General features: G+C 35.4%; 1 protein-coding gene and 1 non-coding gene across 2 annotated transcripts in view; one reads left to right on the top strand and one right to left on the bottom strand.

Annotated features, from left to right (window-relative positions):
• Acbd6 (acyl-CoA binding domain containing 6) overlaps window positions 1-22,431 on the top strand; it is a 116,784-nt gene that overhangs the window by 26,450 nt on the left and 67,903 nt on the right. Inside the window, exon 4 of the mRNA XM_090340316.1 lies at window positions 10,960-11,042. Within this exon, the coding sequence (XP_090196442.1) occupies window positions 10,960-11,042 (83 nt within the window). The remainder of the gene's footprint in view (window positions 1-10,959; window positions 11,043-22,431) is intronic.
• On the bottom strand, window positions 407-538 carry LOC150057688 (small nucleolar RNA SNORA51). Its single transcript, XR_016536917.1, has one exon. It is a non-coding gene; the product is annotated as a small nucleolar RNA SNORA51 (small nucleolar RNA).

Consider the following 22,431-nt stretch of genomic DNA (forward strand, 5'->3'; position numbering starts at 1 on the left):
GGAAGTAATTGTCTGCTATACTACACCTTAGTATTTTCCTTTCTCAGTATTGTACTTTTGTTTAACTAGAGCACATACAGGAGATAACCAAAGTTTGTAGACACAATTAACCTATTTTGTAGATGGAGTATTTCAACTCCATTCTTATTTCCCTTCCTTCTTATAGTTCTATCCACATGATCTTTATTCCTTTCTCTCCTCAGTTAAAAAAGAAAAAATCCTAGATCTTGTCACTAAAGACTAATTTATAGCAAATCTATAATATAATTTTTCTAATTATGTCAATTGAATTTGGTAAACATCCTAGTAATTTCTAGAGTTTTTAAAGCATAAAGGCTTATGTTAACTTTAAACATACTCTGGAGTTTCAGGACATTGCTTACATTTTTCTTTTTTAATTTTTTTCCCATGTCTCCTCATTCACAATACAGACCAGGCACAGGGCCTTGGCTGAGGTGTATATGGGGTAGGTTTACTTCCCTTCCTCTTTCTATACATTCAGTGTCTGAACACAGCCTGTGATAAGCACCCAGAGGCCTAAAAATCCAGGATTTTTTTTTTTTTTTTAACCAGTCCAGAGACTTAAACTCTAGGCCTGGGCACTGTTCTTGAGCTTCTTTTGCTCAAGGCTAGCACTCCACCACTTGAGTCACAGAGCCACCTCTGGCCTTGCTTATGTGGTACTGAGGAATTGAACCCAGGGCTTCATGCATGCTAGGCAAGTACTCTACTACTAAGCCATCTTCCCATCCCATTTCAGGACATTTCTACATAGAATTGATTGGGGGAAAAGTTGTCCTTCTGTACCAACAAGGAAAAATAATATGCAAATGGTTGGGTAAAGTTAAGGGTTATATTCTCCTCTTTGCAGATGACATGATCCTGTATTTAAAGAACCCCATAGATTCCTCTGCCAAGTTACTTGAGCTGATCCAAAACTTTGGCAAAGTAGTAGGGTATAAAATTAACCCATAGAAATCAGTAGTTTTTCTATTTGCTAATGAGACAGGTAGGGCTGAAATCAGAAAAGCAGCAAGTTTTGTAACAGCCACAAAAAAAAACCCCAAAGCCTAGGAATTAGGTAAAGGACCTCTATGATGACAACTTTAAAAGCCTGAAAAGGGAAATTCAGGGCCCCTTACTATAATTTTTGTGGGATACTAGGGTTTCAGGCCTTCATGATCTCACTTGGCTTTTTCTTTCAAAGTTGATGCTCCTACCACATAGCCATAACCTCACTTTTGCTTTTTGTGCTCATTAATTGGCCATAAGAGACATGGTGGCCCACACTTGTAATTCTAGCTACTCAGGAGGCTGAGATCTAAGGATCATGGTTCAAAGCCAGCCTGGGTACTAAAGATTGTGAGACTCTTACCTCCAATTAACCACTACAAAACTGGAAGTGTGGTTGTGGTTCAAGGAGTAGGGCGGTAGCCTTGAACTGAAGAGCTCTGGGACAACACCCAGGATGGATTTAAAAAAAATATATATATATATATATTCCAACATTAAGATTTTTTTATTTAAGTTTTATCTAATGTGTGAACTATCTTTCATTGACTCTGCTGTCAGGAAATTTGATTAATATGTTTTCCTGTTCCTTCAATCAGCCATTGATTGAAGCTTTATTGAATCAAAGACTGACTTTGCTACTGGAAACAAGAGGAGTATTAAATAATAAAATAACTATTTGGTTTATTTGCTGAACTCTTACTATGTGCCACATATATTGTGATAAATGTACATACTATTATTTGCATTTTCTAGATAAAAACCTGAAGCTTAGGCAGTTTACTAATGTAGTCTAAGTTACATGACTAATAAATGGCATATGAATGTAGCCTAACTGTAAAATTCATATTCAACTAAAATTCACTTGTGTGAAAATCCACTATATTTGAAATTATATTTAGTTTTTAATTCATATGTATATTCAGAAATATTTATTAAGATTATTCTCTTGCCAGGCTTGATTCCTAGGATATATTGAAGAAACAAAACATATAAAAATCATTGCACTTGTAGAGTTAAGATTTTACCACAAAGAAGTGAAGTAGGTATTGGTGCACAGTTTTTAATAAAGCAGATTGGTTAGGTTCCATTGAGACAAGTGACATGTTGATTAGGACATTCAGTTAGCAAGGGAATAAATTACTCCAATAGATTCATATTTAGTCCTCCTTGAAGTTATTCCACAACATTTATGAGGCCCAGAAATGATTACTTATGATGTTTTTGGTTACTATAGACTATCTGAAATACACTGGGGAAATGCTGCTTTAAAAAAAATCTCTTACTATTTTACAGTTAAATAAAAGGAAAGGTGTTATTCAGCTAAAGAAAATTTCATTATGAGCCCTTTCTTTGTACTTAACTTACTGTTTGATGAAACAAAAATATTTTTTCTCCTCTCTCTGTCTCTCTCTCTCTCTCTCTGTCTCTCTCTCTCTCTCTCTCTCTCTCTCTCTCTCTCTCTCTCTCTCTCTCTCTCTCTCTCTCTCATTCTTGTTCTTGCTCTAGCTCTGACTGTCCTATATGGAAAGCCAAAGACTGCACTAAAAAAAAAAATTAAGACCACTTCTGAATATTCAGACCATTTCTGAAACTCAGAAAGTTTCCTTTTGAATAATTTAAAAGTCCCCAAGAGTACATACTTTAAGCTTCCATGTCAAGCATTCACAAAAATGAAGGAGCGGATAATACATTCAAGAAATCAATGTATATTCTACAAAATTAACAAAAGTAAGGAAAGGGGTGGATCCAGGGGCTGAGAGTATTAATAAACTGCTGTTACATGGCAATTCCTTTGTATCACTACTTAAAGATAATTTTTAATTCATAAAAATAGGTGTGGTGGCTCATACCTGTAATCCTAGCTACTCAGGCTGAGATCTGAGGATCAGGATTCAAATCCAGCCCAGGCACAAAAGGACCAGAGACTCTTATCTCCACATAACCTCTAGAAAATGAAGTGGGGCTTGGCTCAAGGGCAGGTTGATATCCTTGAGCTGAAGAGTTCAGGAACACCATCCAGGCCCAGGGCTATGGTGGTAATCTTGAACCGAAGAGCTCAGGGACAGTGCCCAGGCTGAGTTCAAGCCCCATGACCCACCAATAATAATAATAATAAAAAAGTCAAGTTTAAAGGAAATATGAAATGAGAATAGAAGCCAGTGAAGTAGAAAACAAGTATGTCATGGAGAAAACAATTACTAAAACTAGATGTTGGGGGCTGGGAGCATAGCCTAGTGTTAGAGTGCTTGCCTAGAATGCACAAAGCTCTGGGTTCATTTCCTTAGTACTACATACTCAGAAAAAGCCGGAAGTGATGCTGTGGCTCAAGTAGCAGAGTGCTATCCTTGAGCAAAAAGTATTCAAAGACAGACAGTGCCCAGGCCCTGAGTTCAAGCCCCAGGACTGGCAGCAATAGCAACAACAAAGCCCCTAAATATTGGCTCTGACAAAAATTAGTAAAATCCTAGCAAGATTCATCAAGAAAGGAGAAATAAATGAGGTATTAGTATTCGAAGAAAAAAATTAAGCAACTCTTATGAATAACTTTAGTGGGATAAATTGATTCTGAGTAGTGGATAAATTTCTCCAAAAAATTCAATTGAGCAATGCTTGGCAGAAGAAGAAATAAGAAATCCGAATAGTCCAGCATCGATTTAAAAGTTGAGTCTTTAAAACTTTACTGCAAGAAAACTTCAGGTCCAGGGTAGCTTCACATATACATTTGTCTATTGTTTAAGGAAGAAATACCAGTCTTACACAAACCATCCTGGAAAACAGAAAAAGGAACACTGCCACATTTTTTCAAATGATTCTAGAATCATTTTCACATTAAATGTCAAAAATGACATAGGCAAAGTGGATGAATCTAGAGCGAATCATGTTGAGTGAGACAAGTCAAGACCAAAGGAACAAAAGGCTCATGGTATCCTTAATATGTACTATTATATCCAAACAGTACAAGAAAGAGAGAGGATTTAATATTTGCAAATCCAATCCTATAGACATGGTATTGGAAATATAAACATAACTACATAGACATAAAAACCTGTGACTCTATAGACATAATGTTTTAATAAATTAATATGTATCTATGATATACAGACCCTTAGCCTAATTTTGATTATGTTCTAAAAACTAAGTGCCAGTGATTGTATATAGAGATTCCCTTATTGAACTCTCGTTTATTAAACATGTCATTTGAAATATGATGTAAAAATCAATGTTAATAAATAATAAAAAATGACATAGGCACAAAAGGAAAATACGCATCAATTGTTCTTATTAAAATTATAAAGCCTGGCCATTTGTGGTGGCACATACCTTTAGTTCTAGCTACTTGGGAGGCAAAGATAAGAAAATTGTAGTTGAAGGCCTGCCTAGACAGAGTAGAGTAAGATCCTACCTCAGAAACAAACTTGAAGCAAAAGGACTGGGTTAAGATATCAAGTGGTAAGAGTACCTGCTTAATATGTGAAAAGCCCTGAAATGAATCCCTAATACCATACACACATAGACAAAAAGTGAAAAACTCCTTTACAATATATTAGAAAATCCAGCAAATAAATACGGTAACATCTCAATGTATTATTGAATTGATTTCAAGAATGTAAGGCTAATTTAATTTTGTAATTGTGTAATTTGTGATACAAACAAATGTCTGATTATTTTGACAGGAAAGAAGACAACACCCATTCATGACAAAACTAGAATAGCTTTTAGTAGGGAGAGAACTTTCTTAATCTAATAAAGGATATTTACAAAAATACTGTAGCAAACTCAAACTTAATATTTTAAAAATGCAGCTCACAGTTTTTATCTAATAAGTTTACAAATATATATTTTAAGTATGATAATGCTATAGATTCAGTTTTAAAAGAGCTATCCAAAAGATAACATTGATTCTACTTGTCCATTTTCTGATTGCATAAATACTTCCTCCTATATTTAAATATAAATTCATGTAAGTTTGTTTTTCTTATAATAAACATTAATTTGGTTGCTATGATCTTATCAAACCCAATTTCAAGCTGTGAAATAAGAAATGTGACTTGTTAATGAATCAGTGATACAATGCTCCATTGTATATTTAAATGACTGGTTATACATCTACTTAAATTCTAAATAAAAGATCCTGTATTTTGTTGCTGCAAGGAAACCCGAGGAATGAGTTCACAGTATGGGAAGATAGTAAAATATTGAGCTAATAGTACTTCGGAAACTGGAAAGCCACAAGTTACATGTTTATTGAGCTCATGCTTTCATAATATGTGTATGTCTGTCTTTTATTAAATTATGCATTCTAATACATAGTTGCATGGTGACAAAATTAATAGAAAGAATAGATTAGATACTAAGTTTAGCAATACTAATTTGTGTGTTCCAGTCATGCTTTCTATCAGAAAAATCTATGTGGTTTTCAAAATTCTAGGAAGATGTTAGTGACTATAATATTGTTTAAATTAATCCCAAATGCTTTCTTAATAGAATAAGTAGGGTAACAACAAAAATTTATTATAGATGTTAATCAGAGAACATTGAGACAGATCACTAATAGAAATAACTACCTTTTGCAAGGGTCGTGTGGTATTGTGTCTGTAGAAGAAAGTGAAAGACTAGAGTAGGGATTTTAAGTCCAGAGAATGGCAGAAACCTGTATTAGCCAAGTAGAGCTCACAGCATGATTTACTACAGTGCTCTAAGTTTCCAGAATTGACTAGCCAGCCAAAGCTTTTTTGGTACAGAGAAAGCCTAACACAAAACAAACTGCTGATGACTCAGTCAAAAGCTGGTAGGACAATATACTCAAGTTGGAAAAGAAAAGAAAAGAAAAACCAGATGAAAGTGAAAGAGAGAACCAGAGCCAAGTATCCCAGGAATCAAAATTTTAAACATGTAAATGAAAACAACAGAAAAGGAAAAGAAAAATCTAAAAATCTATCTTGATTTTTGTTGGATACTTGTTATATACATGTATTTTAAATCTTTGAAATGATCATGAGGTGTAATTACTATTTCCAGTCTTGGTGTGTCTTAAAATTGATGGTAGGGGCCAGGAGGTTAGCCTAATGGTAGAGTGCTTGCCTAGCATCTACGAAGAGCCGGGTTCGATTCCACAGTACCACATACACAGGAAAAAGCCAGAAATGGTGCTATGGCTCAAGTGGTAGAGCTCTAGCCTTGAGAAAGTCCAGGGACACTGCTCAGACCCTGAGTTTAAGCTCAGGACTGGCAAAAAAAAAAAATTGATGGTATTTTTCTCAGCAATATAGAAACTAATGGTGGCTTATGATCGTCAGTGTCTAAGTTTAAATGAAATATAGTGATAATATCAGCTTTATAAAACATTTTGTGGATGAAATCGGGTAATGTAAAATGTGGGCAATATTTCTTTAATAATTTTTGTTTTCTTTTAGTAATAGACATATGCTTATTTTTCTTGGTTTGTTTTGGGGATTTGCAGGTTTGTTTGTTTTTTTTTTCCCAGTCCTGGGCTTGAGCTCAGGGCCTGAGCACTGTCCTTGGACTTTCTCAAGGCTAGCACTCTACCGCTTGAGCTCAGCACCACTTCCTGATTATTTTTTCTATGTATGTGGTACTGAGGAATCAAACAGGAATCTTAGTGCATGCTAGACAAGCACTCTACCACTAGGTCAAACTCCTGGCCTGATTTGCAGGTTTTTTTAACAAGAGAATCATAAGTTTTATAGCTGTTAGATAAAGATTCACAGCAATATATTTTAAGCCTCCATGTACATATCATATTGTTGGGATACTTTGCTTTAGAGAAATAATTATATTTGGGCCAATAATTATTATATCAGCTAATTTTGTTGGATACTTGTTATATACATGTATTTTAAATCTTTGAAATGATCATGAGGTGTAATTACTATTTCCATTTTTACAAATATGGAAAGCTTAATTAATTTGCATAGTTTTACAAAGACTTATAAACAAGCCAGTAGAATAGAATATTGAAAGAATATTAATTTATTGTGGAATAGGCACTTTTTCAGATAGAAAAAAAGGAATTTGTTGGGTTTTTTTTGTTTTGTTTTGTTTTTGCCAGTCTTGGGCTTAAGCTCAGGGCCTGAGCACTATCCTTGGATTTTTCTCAAGGCTAGAACTCTACCACTTGAGCCTCAGCACCACTTCTGGCTTTTTCTAAGTATGTGGTACCAAGGAATCCAACCCAGGTCTAGGCAAGCACTCTACCACTAGGGCCAAACTCCCAGCCCCAGGAATTTAAGTTTTAATCTTAACCCTAAACAAAGATGAAATCTTAATCAAATGATAGACATTGGGTTGGCCATTTGTCCTTTCCCCTTTGAGCAAAGGAACTTTTAGTGTTTCACATAACATAAAACAGCTTGAGGCAATTGTGAGAATTGGCAAGTTTTACCTTATTGGCTGCCAAATTCAGAATCTACTTGTTTACCTGCTGATGCAACATAAAAATAACTTAATAGATTTTTTTCATCAAGAGAAATGGAGTAAACTTCTGTGAGAAATATTTCATTAGTAAAATCAAGAGTAAAGCAGCCAAAGTTTACCACCTGTTAGATGAAATAAATGGAAAGGGCAACTAATGTGTCTTTTGTAGCTTTATTCTAATTCAAACTAATAGTAGAACATTGTCTTTAAATAACCCATAATCAAATTCTAGGGTCAGGTTGTGTGTGTGGCTTGAAATCTAGGCTAGCTCTAGGCTAACTCTAGGCTCTCCCTGAGCTCTTCCTTGAGCCAAAGAGACTCTTCCACTTTGAGCCACAATGCCACTTCTAGTTTTCTGTCAGTTAATTGGAGATAAGAGTCTCATGGACTTTCCTGCCTGGACTGGCTTTGAACCACAGTCCTTAGATCTAATCCTCATGAGTAGCTAAGAGTACAGGTGTGAGCCACTGGCACTGGCCCAAAAGATTTTTAATTAAACTATATTATTCCTTATACATTCAGTATTTACCATATCTTTGTTTGTAAGTGAAAGGTAAGACTATCTTAAATAATAGAGCTATGCCAGGCAGTGGTGGCTCACGCCTGTAATCCTAGCTACTTAGGAGTCAGATCTTAGGATCAAGGTTCAAAGCCAGCCCAGGCACTATAAAGCATGAGACTCTTATCTCCAATTAATCTCTAGAAAATGGGAAGTGGGGCTGTGGCTCAAGGATAGGGTGATAGCCTTGAGCTGAAAAGCTCAGGACAGCACCCAGGCCCAGAGTTCAAGCCCTATGACTCCCCATCCCCCCCCCAAATAAAGAGCTATCAGATAGTGATTGAATATATTTTATTACTGCATGGAATATTGTGCCAGCTTTAAAATTCATGGTTGGGGCCCTCTGCTTTGCCTCCATATGGTAAAAAGTTAGAGGAGGAGAAAGAGCTAGGCAGGCAGGCAAGCAACAAGATGCGTGGCTGAAAATACTGAATAAAACAATCATTTTTAAAATTTATATTACAAGCAGTGTAAAATTATAAGCAGAGAATGAAAACAAAAAAAAAGCCCTATAAATGTCTAAGTTTATTGACTGGAAGCAAACTCTATACTATAGTTCAGGGAAAGGAAACCCCAGATTGGCTAGTAGTCTCTTTGATTTAAACTAGAATGTACAGGTACAACTTAGAAGAAAGGAGATTCCTTCATAAAGAGCTTCAGCTATCTTCAGATGGCTGAATCTCTTCGACTGAATACTAGTCTCTGCATGTGTGAAAGGAAACTAAAAGGTGGGAGAAAGAAACCTAGGAAAGTAATAGGTCAAATAATTCCAGGGGCTGTTACAGACCTGCAAATATTTTGTTTTTACCAGTGAAGTTAAAAGTAAGTCTTAAAAGAATCAAATCAGCAGGACATTTGTGGCCTACTCCTGTGAGCTACTCACCCCTCTCAGCCACTAAGGAGGCTGAAATCTGAGTATTGAAGTTCCAGTTAACCAGCAGAAAGACAAGTGGGGCCAGTGCCTAGTTCCTAACACTCCATACTGGGTCCTATTTCTATTTCTCTTTTCATTGGTATCCAGTTTTCTGTGTTATTATTTATTTAATAAGCATTTCATGAACAACAGTACGTTTCAAGTTTATACTACCAGTAGAGTATATTTGAAATACAGTTAGATTAAATAAACTCACTTTAATTGTACTTTCTCTTGTATTTAGGAAAGCATTTTCAATCTCAGAATTCTTTTCAACAAATATTAAGACTGTGCCTTGTGCTGGTATACTTGTATGCCTTGTCATTTAATCACATTAGTACTTGTTTGTGATTTTATAGATTTCTATTGTTATACGGAAATTCAATTTTGAGAAAGAGAGATGCCACATTTTGAGAGGTGGAATCAGGAATTTTTATTAGAAAGCCAGAGACTGCAGGTGGACACACGTTTCCAGAAAACTTGTAGCCCCATATACACTTAACACTATTAGAAAACTGATCCCCATATACACTTAACACTATTAGAAAACTGATCCATGTGGGTAGTAAAGCCAAAAAAAAAACCGAGAGAGAGAGCAGGAAAATAATCCCAACAAAACAAACCTGATCAACTGTAATGAAGAGGGGGGAGGGAAATGCGTACCAAGACATGTGAAAGGGTATCAATGTATGTGAATTAATGCACCTTCTATCTGGCAAATATCATGTAACCCTTTTACTAATTACAATAAAGCATGTTCTGACACTTAAAAAAAAAAAAAACTGTAATGAAGAACTAAACTGTGGAATGCCATGGTGACCTGAGGAGGATCAGCAGACGTACTGCATGGTGCAAAACAGTGACTGAGTTGGGTTGTGGGGAGGGAGGATAACTAGGGTTCTGGTCAGGGGACCAGGTTACCAGGAGCTTGAGAGTCTAGCAAGTTCATGGCACAGGATTGACAGGTCCAGTAACTAACTTATTGAGTAAGTCCCCACCCCTGCCTCAAGGAATGCAGGCATACCCATCACCTCGGGGCAGGACTTCACCTTCCTCTACCATAAAGACAAGATGGGCCACTTAAACCCAATTCCCTATCATCCACCTGGTGACCAAGATGGTGCCAGTATCCTTATTTCACTATCATGAATTTATTAGGTCACAAAATTTCTACCCTTTCCTTAAACCTTAGTTCTCTCAATTTTGTTAATTGATAAAATATGCTATCACTAGGGTTTTTCCCTCAGTACGGTGGTTTGATCTGTGAAAATGCATGAAACGAACAATAACATCAATAAAACAAAAGCCTTTGTTTAAATAATGGGAAAAAAGATTGGAAAAAATATACATGGGTTTGTTGTCACCCAATACCACACCAATTTTTGTTCTTAAATGTCATTTATATTTAGAGGTTGATTGCAGTCTCCTGGCCTAAAATTTTACTCTGTTTTATCAGAAGATGTAGGCATCTGTAGAGGTTGCAGTTTATTTCAGATAGTAGTATCCAAGTTCATTGCTTTCATATTACATGTTTTAGAAGAATCTTATTTCTAAATTAAGCTTAATTGTTTTTTTTAAAGGTTAGGGCCTATTGAACCCTTCCTTGATTGTAAAAAATTATTCTACAGCAGAATCTTATTTTTTTTTAGTTTAAGATCTAAACTTCTTTCCTCTCTCCTGTCTCTTCTATCTGAAAGCATTTCTGTTTTTCTTTGAGTACAGTTTAGTTTATTTCTCATGTAGAACATTTTATAAATCTAGAATGGTTTACCTTATCAAATTTATGTTTATTTTTTTCATTTTCACACTATCCTTATTATCCACATAGAACATCATTTGATAGGTGAGAATATGGCTTTTGGGTAGTTCTTCTGTTATTGAGATGACCCAAAAGTCCTGTTGCCTTTCTAGCGCTACCTTAAAATTGTTACTAGGACTTAAGGAGTACAATTTTAGTGTTTCTTAGAAAAGTAATGTTTTAATTGCATGTTGCTTTAACCCATATGTCTTTTTTCCATCTCCTTTTTTCCTCGTACAGATACCAGAAAAGAAAGGAAAGGAAACAAAGAGTGGTTTTGGCGGGCCAGTTGTTAGTTCTCTGTATCATGAAGAAACCATCAGGTAATTTCTTCTGATTTTTAAAAATTAAATATGTACAACTATATGATTAAGTGTATTTATGTACTGTGCACATATGGTATGTATGTACATATTGCATACACACACACACACACGGTGAAATAGATACATACCTTGGAATTTGCACCTTCAGTGTTTTCTCTAATTTTCTGGCAAGTATATAATCTAAAAACCAGTGAGTATCGGGCTGGGAGTTTGGCCTAGTGGTAAGAACGCTTGAGAAGCATGCATGAAGACTGAGGTTCGATCCCTCAGTACCACATATATAGAAAAACTAGAAGTGGTATTATGGCTCATGTGGTAGAACACTAGCCTTGAGGAAAGCCCAAGGACAGTGCTCAGGCCCTGAGTTCAGTCCCCCAGACTGACAAAAATAAAAATAAAAAGTAAAACCAGTAAGTATCAGAATTAGTTCCAGAATATCTAAATAAATGTGAATATAGTCATATAGCAGTCATTAGCAAGATCATAATCATTGCCTTTCTTATACATAAGTGTTGATAGAACAAGGTTTTATGTTTTAGACAAGCTAGACTTTAATAGATTTTTGTGTCATTTTTTTTCTCAAAATATCACTGTATTTTAAAGATTCTAAAAATTAATTCATTTCCAATAAAAAGTCTTTTGGTAGTATATTAATGGTACAACCACTGTGAAAAACAGAAGTTTTCTCAAAAACTAAAAATATAGAAATAAAATAATATCTAGCAATGCCATTTCTGGTTTTACATATCCAAAGGAACTGAAAGCAGGATCTCAAAGGCTTATTTGCACAGCGATGTTCATAGCAGCATGATTTACAGTAGTCAAAAGATGGAAGCAACAAAAGTGTCCATTTGTAAATGATTAAACAGAATGTTCTATACATAATAATGGAATGTTATAGCCTTGAATTATGACATGCCTATACTATGAACTTTGAAGACATTACAGTAAGTGAAATGAGCCAACCATAAAAGACACATACTTTGTAATTATGCTTAAACAGGGTATTTAAAGTAGTAAAATTCTTTGAAAGTATATAGTGGAGAATTGTTTAATGGACTAGAGATGAAAAAGTTCTGGGGATTGGTTATACAGTGGCATAAATATACTTTACATTACTATACTGTATACAAATGGTTAAGATAAATTTTATGAAAGAATATTTTGTATTATTTGACAAAATTGTTTTGGTTTTATGTGCAGAAGTTTTTGAAATAAGAACATTTCTTTGCTTCTTTAGTGAAGGAATTCTATGACTTATCCACGATAGTTTCTTGATAAACTAAACAAGAAATACTCCAAATTTTTTTTAGTTGTAACAGTGTTGTTTTACTAACATGTAATAAATATTCCAAATGGAAAACTAGCTTTACCTAAGGTTATCAAAGGGAAATATCTATCTTAAAATGAAGAGGAAATTGTATTTTAAAAAATTTACACTTCACTCTTCCAGAAAAGGGTTTATTGACATCCCACATAGCAAAGCATCTCATACTGAACTACAAAGTAGTACTGTGAAAGGGAAGTTATTGATACCTCTATGAATCAAAACTTGAAAGCCCATGGCTTCCATTTGTTGATCAGGCTATCAGTTAATGTAGAAAAGACCTGTCTTTCTCTCTGTCCTTTTCTCCTTCCCCAGCCCCTTTTCCAAAACAAACGTATCATCTTTACTTAGATTAAATGTTTCCTTGAAATGAGACAGGAAAGGTTAATTCATCTAAAAATACCCGTTAGTGCTGCGACTGGCCTGGAGTAAAATTTGTTACTCCAATCCCTGTGATAGAACCTTGATGAAAATTTTTTTTAAGGAAGCAGAATTTAAACATATTTTTATTTTTATTTTATTTTTATTTTTTTGCCAGTCCTGGGCTTGAGCTCAGGGCCTGATCACTGTCCTTGGACTTTCTCAAGGCTAGAGCTCTACCACTTGAGCCTCAGCACCACTTCCGGCTTTTTTCTATGTATGTGGTACCGAGGAATCGAACCTGGGTCTTCATGCATGCTAGGCAAGCACTTTAACCACTAGGCCAAACTCCCGGCCCCTTAAACACATTTTTAGACTTCAACTTTTCCCTCAATTTTTATATATTCAGAGAGTAGTTGTGGGTTGTTCTTTTGTATGTTCTGACTTCAGTGTCTTCTCAAAAATAACATTTCGAACCTTAACCCTATTCAAGTTTGTTTAATGTTCTAATCAGGTCAGGAAACTTTACTGTTTTTCTAGGTAATAGGAAAAGTAATAGTAATTTCTGTTTCCTTATAATTCTTTGTTAATACTTTTGTTATAGCATTTCACATTATATAAACATTGAATTCTAATTTTTAAAAAATCTTGCTGACGGTGAGAATTTTGTCTTATTCATTCCTAGTTAGATAAATTAGTGTCTTCACTTTACTCTAAAAAAAAAGATCACTAAACTTGACTTATTAACATTATCAGTTACTTATGTATAAATAATCTTTTTTTTTTTACATTTTGACTTACAAATATCAGTTACTTATCTATAGATAATAATCTTTGTTAATGTGCTGATTTCCTCGAGGGATAATGATTCTAGTGTTTTCCAAAACGACATTCTGAGTAGTTGCTTTTAAAATGTTCAGGGACTTAATTGAGTAATACCCTTACTCTACTCTCAGTAAGAGTATTACTGAGATAAATTATTTTGAAAGAGTTCTACTACTCCTCCCCCACCTACTTTTTTGTTGTTGTTGTTGTTGTTTGTGGAGCTTGAACTCTGGGCCTGAGCTCAAGGATACTGCCTTACCCTTTGAGTCAGTTCTTGTTTTCTGGTGGTTAATTGGAGATGAGTCTCACGGACTTTTTAGTGCCTGGTCTGGCTGTGAACCACAATTTTCAGATCTCAGCCTTCTGAGTAGTTAGGATTACAGGCGTGAGCCACCACACCCAGCTCCCCACCTACTTCTTAGGACTGTTAGATTTAATCCAGTGGAGTTTTGATTATGGCAAATAATAAAATACCTTATTTTTGTAAAATAGAGATTTTACAGTGATTGTACATAGAGAATCCCTTCTTGAAATATGATGTAAAAATCAATGTTAATAAAATCTTAAAAAAATAGATTTTAATTTAGCTCAATATGTTTGTTATGAATCTACAATAGGCTGTCACTGGAAATTCGTGCTCAGCTGCTTCTCTTTTGAATAATATAAGCCATAACATTTGAATTTTCATGTATAATAAATATTATTTGAGTGATATATGAACTTTGGCATTAGGCAAAACTGGGTAGACTTAGCCTAATCTCATTGAGTCATTTTAGTCTTCTGATGACAAAGTTTAAGTCTTCCTATTCTGGAATATCTTGTTAAAATATGAAACTGTTCTAAGACATATGAAGTGTGAAAGCCATTGAATGACTTTTGGGAAAAAAAAAACAACTTATTTCAAATAATTGTATAAAGGAATTTCAGTTCCATAAGTCAGATTATGAATATAATGCATTTTGATTACCATCACCCCTCCTGTTGTCCTCATCTATCCCAACATAGAATGCCTTTTGGCTGTCATAAACTCAGTAATTTTATCACTATTTTTGTAGAGCAGAAATCACAGTCATATCCTTATATTGGGAAAATCATTTTATAGTGCAACAGAATTTCATTATAACAGATTATAATAAATTATCCTACACTGAAATGTTAGATTATTCCAGTAAAATACCTAATATAGTCCCTGTGGTTTCTAAAGAAATATAAAGTAGTTTCCACAATGAAAAAGAGACTTTCTTGAAGTTTATATAATCAAATTTTCTTGTACTTGTTTTTAAAGAGGTCATCAAGCAGTGTATTTTGAGGATCCATTTGGAATAGTTTAATATATAAACTTACAGTTATTTTCAGTTTTCATACTTGTAAAAATCAGGACAATCATTGTCTAATAAATCCATTTGATTAGACTTGAATTCCAGTGTTGTGGCAGCTTTACTGACTAATTTGTACTTAAGATGATGAGCTCTGATCCTGTTTTTTTTAAGAGCTCAAGAATTTTTTTTTTTCTTTTGAGCCATAGCTCTTTTTTGTTGGTTAATTGGAGATAAGAATCTTGAAGACATCTTGTGAAGTTTTCAGGGTATCTGCTTTTACCTCAAGGTCTTTGATCCATTTGGAATTAATACTGGTGCAGGGTGACATACAAAGATCCAACTTTAGTCTTCTACAGGTGCTTAACCAGTTCTGCCAGCACCACTTGTTGAAGAGGCTGTCTTTCAAGTTTTTAGCTCTCTTATGAAAGATTAGGGTGGCCATAGGTCTTTGGGTTGATTTCTGGGTTTTCTAGTCCTTGGTCTTCAGGCCTGTTCTTGTGCCAGTACCAAGCTGTTTTGATTACTGTAGCTCTGTAATAGAGTCTAAAGTTTGGTATAGATATTCCTCCAGCATAGTTTTTTTCTGCTAAGAATTGTTTTTGTTATACAGGGTCTTTGATTTGTCTATATGAAATTTTGGATTGCTTTCTCTATTTCCTTAAAGAATGACATTGGGATATTGTATTGAATTTGTAGATAGCCCTTGGCAGGATTGTCATTTTCATGATGTTAATTCTTCCAATCCAGGAGCATGGGAGGTTTTTCAACTTCGTCAGTTCTGCTTTAATTTCCTTTTTCAGGTTTTTAAAGTTTTCATCATAAGGGTCCTTTACATCCTTAGTTAAGTTAATTCCTAAGTATTTTATTTTTTTTGAGGCTATTGCCAAAGGAGTTCTGCTTCACTCTTCTTGTTGTTGGCATACAGGAAAGCCATTGATTTTTTTTTTTCACACCTAACTTTATTTTTGTGTAAAAAAGGGCAAATTTAGTGAATTATTTTCATCTTGTACACAAAGTTATAATTTTAACGCTTTTCACATCCATGCAATTTGGTAAAAATGAAGGAAGCATAAATTTCTCCAAAGGAATTTTTCACGCCATTATATACACTTCGTGAGAAAGTTTCAAATACTTTCTCAGTAATCACATTACCAGAAAATAAAAGATTAATTTGTACAGATATTGATCTATATATCCAGTACATACAGAAATTATGTAAAAACCTTAATGTAGTTTACTTTGACCTCTGTCCTCAAAAGATTTGCCTAGGGACAGATGCTTTCTATTGTATAAATGACTGTGCCTTTATTTAAAATACGAAAATCAAAGGAAGAAACCCAGTTTAATCACAGTATTTTTTTTAAAGAATTTATTAACGTTGATTTTTACATCATATTTTAAATGACAAGTTTAACATACAAGTAATCACAGTATTAAAGGATCATACCAAATATATAGCACCATAATACAAATATTGATGGGAGGGGGATTCACATCATGCAAAATTAATAATAATAAAAACAAACACTGAAAACCTGTGTTAGTATCCATAGAGTAAGAAGTACAGCTTTAGCTTTCCTCATACACAGCAAGGAGAAAAGGTTAAAGAGTTTAAACTAACAAAAGTTCCCAAGTAACCCAAACAGGAAAGGAAACGAACAAGCAAAAAATACAAACTCAAGGTCAGCAGTACATTTGAACCATAAGAGAATGGGACTACTGAGTAAAGCCATTGATTTTTGAGAGTTAATTTTATTCCCTGCTACTTTGCCAAAGTTCTGAATCAGCTCAGGTAACTTGGAGTGGAGGCTATAGGATTCTTTAATCATGTCATCTGCAAAGAGGGAAAGTTTCACTTCTTTCCCTATTTGGATCCCCTTTATGTTTGCTTCTTGCCTTATTACTCTGGCTAGGAATTCTAATACTGTATTAAAGAGGAGTGGAGAGAGTGGGCATCCTTGTCTCGTACCTGATCTTAGAGGAAATGGCCTTAGCTTTTTGCCATTAAGTATAATACAAGCTGTAGGTTTGTCATATATAGCCTGTATTATACTGGGGAATGTTGCATGGATTCTTAGTTTTCCTGGAGCTTTCAGCATAAAGGGATGTTGTATCATTTCAAGTGCTTTTTCTTTTCTTTTCTTTTTTTTTTTTTGCCAGTCCTGGGCTTGAGCTCAGGGCCTGAGCACTGTCCTTGGATTTTTAAGGCTAGAGCTCTACCACTTGAGCCTCAGCACCACTTCTGGCTTTTTTCTATATATGTGGTACCGAGGAATCGAACCTGGGTCTTCATGCATGCTAGGCAAGCACTTTAACCACTAGGCCAAACTCCCAGCCCTCAAGTGCTTTTTCTGCATCTGTTGAGGTAATCATGTGATTCTTGTCCTTGTTCTTGATAGGAATTATATTAATTGACTTACATATTTTGAACCAGCTTTGCATCCTTGTGATGAATACTTTTGATCATAGTATATACATTTTTTGATGAATTGTTGAAGACAATTGGCCAGTATTTTATTGAGAAATTTTGCATCAATGTTTATCAAAGAAATGAGTTCTCTTTCTTTGATCACTCTCTGTCCGGTTTTCTGATGAGGGTAATGCTGGCTTCATAGAATGAGTTTAGCAAAGAGCCTTCTCTTTCAATTTCATTGAAGAGTTTGAGGAGTATTGGTGTGAGCCCTGCTTTGAAGGCCTTATAGAATTCAGCTGTAAATCCATCAAGTCCTGGGCTTTTCATGGATGGGAGGTCTCTTGTTGCCATCTCTATTTCATTTCTTGAAATAGGTCTGTTTAGTTGGTTCAGGTTTTCTTGGTTCAGTACAGGTATGTTAATATTGGCTAGAAATTGATCCATCTCTTCTAGATTCTCAAATTTGTTGGCATAAAGGTTTAAAAAATATTCCCTTATGATGCTCTGGATCTTGGCAATAGGAGATACACTAAGTCTTCTTGGCACAGGTCAAAACTTTCTTAATGAAGACTCAGAAGCACAACAAATTAAAGAAAGTTTGGACAAATGGGACTGCATTAAACTGCAGAGCTTCTGTTTGGCAAAGAACATAGCTAGCAAGTTAAATAGAAAGCCCACACTGTGGGAAAAGATCTTCACTAACCATACAACAGAGAAGGGCCTCATATCTAAAATTTGCCTACAGCTAAAAAAATTGAATCTCTCAAAAACAAATCTTCAAAGAAACAACTCTCCCTTTAGTATGTAGGCTAAAGACTTAAAGAGAGACTTCTCTGAAGAGGAAATAAGAATGGCCTATAGACACATGAAGAAATGCTCAACATCTCTGGCCATAAAAGAAATGCATATAAAAACAACTTTGAGATTCTACCTCACTCCAGTTAGAATGGCCATTATCAAAAAATCTAATAACAGCAGATGCTGGCAGGGATGTGGCCAGGAGGGATCACTACTACACTGTTGGTGGCACTATGGAAAGCAGTGTGGTGATTCCTTAAAAGACTAAACACAGAGCTCCCCTATGACCCAGCAATGCCACTCCTTGGCATTTACACATCCAGAAACAAGGGCATACTAAAGCTACTAGCACAACGATGTTCATTGCAGCATTATTTACCATAGCTAAGAAATGAAACCCAGATGCTCCTCAGTAGTTAAATGGATCAAGAAGATGTGCGCGCGCGCTCTCTCTCTCTCTCTCTCTTTCTCTCTCTCTCTCTCTCTCTCTCTCTCTCTCTCTCTCTCTCTCTCCACACACACACACACACACACACACACACACATACACACACACACACACAATGGAATTCTATGCTTCCATCAGAAAGAATGCCATTGCCCCATTTGTAAGGAAATAGAAAGACTTGGGAAAAAAATCATATTAAGTGAAGCCAGTCCCAAAGGATCACAGGTACATAAGGTCATATAGGATGAGACTAAATGAAATGAACTCTAGGATATGGAAAGAAGAGGTTTATCTTGTATTATTGTTGTTCTTAATGTACTATGTTATTTCTCTTTTTTTGCCTTTATGGTTAATTTCATGTTGTTACTGTATCTGACTTTGTTACCTGGTATACTGTATATAAGTTTGTTTGTTTATTTGAAATAGGGAAGGAAGGGGGGAAAAGAAGATGATTGGGAAGGGTTGGGGGAGGGCAAGGGGGACAAAAACGTGAGAAAGTGTATCAATATGCGAGAAGTAATGCATTTACTACCTGACAAATGTAACTGTAACCCCTCTATACATTATCACAACAATAAATTAAAAAAAAAAAAAAGAATCTTGAAGACTTCCCTGTCCTTGCCTGCTTCTAACTGAGATCCTCAGATGTCAGCATTCTTAGCAGCTAGGTATACAGACATGAGCCACAGCACCCAGCCTGAAATGTTCTGCTGGGTTTAATTCTTCATGCTTTTTAAAATGATTTTTATTTTCACTCTAATTTTAAAGTAATGATACTGTGTTGCAGTTATAGAACCCTCTAGTAATATCCAGAGGCCCGACACCAGTTGCTCTTTCTGACGCTAGTTAATGATTCTGTAAAATGAGGATTATCATAGTACCCATTTTTCATCTTATTTGGAGTATATGAATACATGCACCCAAGTGTCTTAGGACAGTATTTTGCACAAAGTAAATCATTGAATTGGTACATCGCATAGGGAATCTATAAAGAAGAGACCAAGGGCCGATGTTAGGAGCTAGAATTATAGGTAATTCTCACTGCAAATACAAATTATTCTGCTTGTACAAAAGCAATTGAATGATAAGGGAATGCTAATGCTATTTGATTTGTGTTTGAAACTGTAGTAGCAAATGTCACAAATCTAAGTCAAGTTGCCTTATTATTTTGAGGTCAATTATATTTCAAAAAAAAGTAACCATTTTACAAATTACATATTACAAATTTTATGGTGCAAGGAGTGAAGTGTTAGGAAAATGAAGAAGAAAGGATGGAAACAGGCTAGACTCGATCTTCCACTGGAGAGGACTGTTTATTGCAGAATAGGGAGAGACAACAACCTTCCTACAGGATCAGAGAGTGTGTGAGGAGTTGGAGTTGGGGTCCAATTTATATAGGTCGTAACAAGGAAACAAAGGAGTAGTTCTTCAGGGGCTAGAAGCAGGTACTTTCCATTAAGTCTAGAGTAGAATGTCTGGCTTGGAGTGTTGGGGACTTTCAGCCAGCCTAAGTTGGAATGAGCTGCCTGCCATCAGGCATGGGGCGAGCATGTTCTGGCTGGTATTCTACTTGACCTGGGGAAAATAAGGTGAGGGTCAGTCCTTCATGTATAGATTATTTTGTTATACTTAAATCATTTTTGGTGATTTATATAAGATTTTATCTCAATGCTGATATATACATTGAGAAATTTAGGGGACTACTTTAAATTACAACAAATGAGATGTGCACTGTACCCATACCACCTCCAATAAAATTTAGACTTTGTTATATTTTGTGGCTTGATAACATAGAGCCTATCAGAATTTTATTCTACTTACACAGGCAGCCATCTGGACCTTCTCTCATCAAGACCAGACTAGTATACAACCAATGATTGATGGGTTCTAGAATTGATTAGTTGTTCTGTGAGACAAATGAAGTGTTTTGGCAGAAAATACTAGAGATCCCTGTTTGTAGTCAGACAAAGCCTGTAGAATTTTAAAGAGATGCTTTCTTTGACTTAAAAAGTTTCATTTTTTTAAACAGTAATAGGTTTTAGAAACAATTTTAAAATATCCTCTCACTAGTTGCTCTGATAAAAATATAAGCTAGAATGAAAATAGCCTAAAAGTCTGTTATGTACACTTAAATGGTCCTCTAAAATTTTCCTAAAGAGATATGATTGGATACAGAGCATTTATAGTTTTATTGTTTATCAAAGTGACATAAATTATTTATTCAAAGTTTTACAGTATTAGTAACCTATTTTTAACAAATGGGTTTACAGCCTAAGGAGCTTCATACATATGTGGTAAACATATTTTTTGTCTTAAAATTGAATATTTGGATTTTTATGTTTTTAACATCTAAGTCATTCTATGATACCAATGTCCCAAAGATATTACTGCCCTTAGAATTAAGGACTTCCCTCATCTGTTTGGTTAGTGGTAGTATATTCTTTTCCTATTTCACTGTTGCCTCTGATCAACAATGTTAACACTTATGTGAGAGGTGATAAGCTGGGTGACATGAGTCTTGTTACATTCTGGTTATTCTTTAAAGACTACAGAAGTATGTACAGGCAAGTGGGCAACTCCCCCTCAAGGACCTGACTGCTCAGAATGAACTTGAGTTATGGATTTATTCAGCCTGTAAAACCTCAGCTGGCATAAATAATTGAGAAAGCAAAGGTTTGTCTGTGGTGCATACCTCTGGGACTCATGCCTCCTTTCCCCCTCTCTACCTCCCTTTCTTATGAAAATGATCCCAGTTGCACTCCTAGATAATAACACACCAAGCAATTAAAAGCCATGGGTGGCTGGAGAGAGGAGAAAAGGCTTAGTTAATGAGCTTTTCCTCTTCCAGTACCCATGAGAGCCTCAGGAATGACAAGGCGATTAAAGCTAAGAGATAATTATAGATTATGTGAAAATAGGTCCCTTGGGACAAGCAGGTCTTGACATAAACAGTAAGTGTTGTAAGTGTCTCCTGGCTCTCATATTCACCCTTTTCTAATGTGCTTCATTTAGCTCCTCTGTGCTCAGTATCATGATGCCACCAACCAAGCATATAAGCAAATCACCTGTTTGTAGATCAACCATCTTTTCTGAACCAAAGATAATTCATCAACTAAAGCTCTTACTTGTTTTTCTCTCCTTTCTTATTTCTTCTTCTTCTTCTTCTTCTTCTTCTTCTTCTTCTTCTTCTTCTTCTTCTTCTTCTTCTTTTCTTTTTCCACTTTATTTTTATTTCACTTTATTTTTTTGGTGCTGGTCCTGAGGCTTGGACTCAAGGCCTGCGTGCTGCCGTGAGCTTTTGCACTCACTCAAGGCTAGTACTCTGCACTTAAGCCATAGTTCTACTTCTGGATTTTTTGGTGTTTAATTGGAGATAAGAAACGGAAGGGCTTTTCTTGCCTGGGCTGGCTTTGAACTACAATCCTGAGATCTCCATCTCCTGAGTAGCTAGGATTACAGATGTGAGCCACTAGTGGGTACCTGGTCTCACTTTATTCTCTTTTACCTCTTCGAATCTTTCTTCACTCCTATATCTTTTTTTTTTTTTTTAACCAGTGCTGGGTTTGAGTTCAGGGCCTGAGCACTGTCCTTGGACTTTCTCTACCACTTGAGCCTCAGCACTGCTTCTGGCTTTTTTCTATGTATATGGTACCGAGGAATCAAACCCCGGTCTTCATGCATGCTAGGCAAACACTCTACCACTAGGCCAAGCACCCTGCCCCATCTTCTCTCCTATATCTTTGTCTGATTGTATCTGTGAAAGGCTAGTCATTTAGATTACAAAATTTGTTATGTGCCTGTATGTGTGCACTTTTGATAAAGGTAGTTATGAGGTTATTATATCTAATGTAATAAAGACATATTTTACAAATAGCATGAACAAGGACTCATCACCA

This window comes from Megascapheus bottae, chromosome 10 (genome assembly GCF_031878675.1).
Source record: "Megascapheus bottae isolate mThoBot1 chromosome 10, mThoBot2.hap1, whole genome shotgun sequence".
NCBI classification, from domain to species: Eukaryota; Metazoa; Chordata; class Mammalia; order Rodentia; family Geomyidae; genus Megascapheus; species Megascapheus bottae.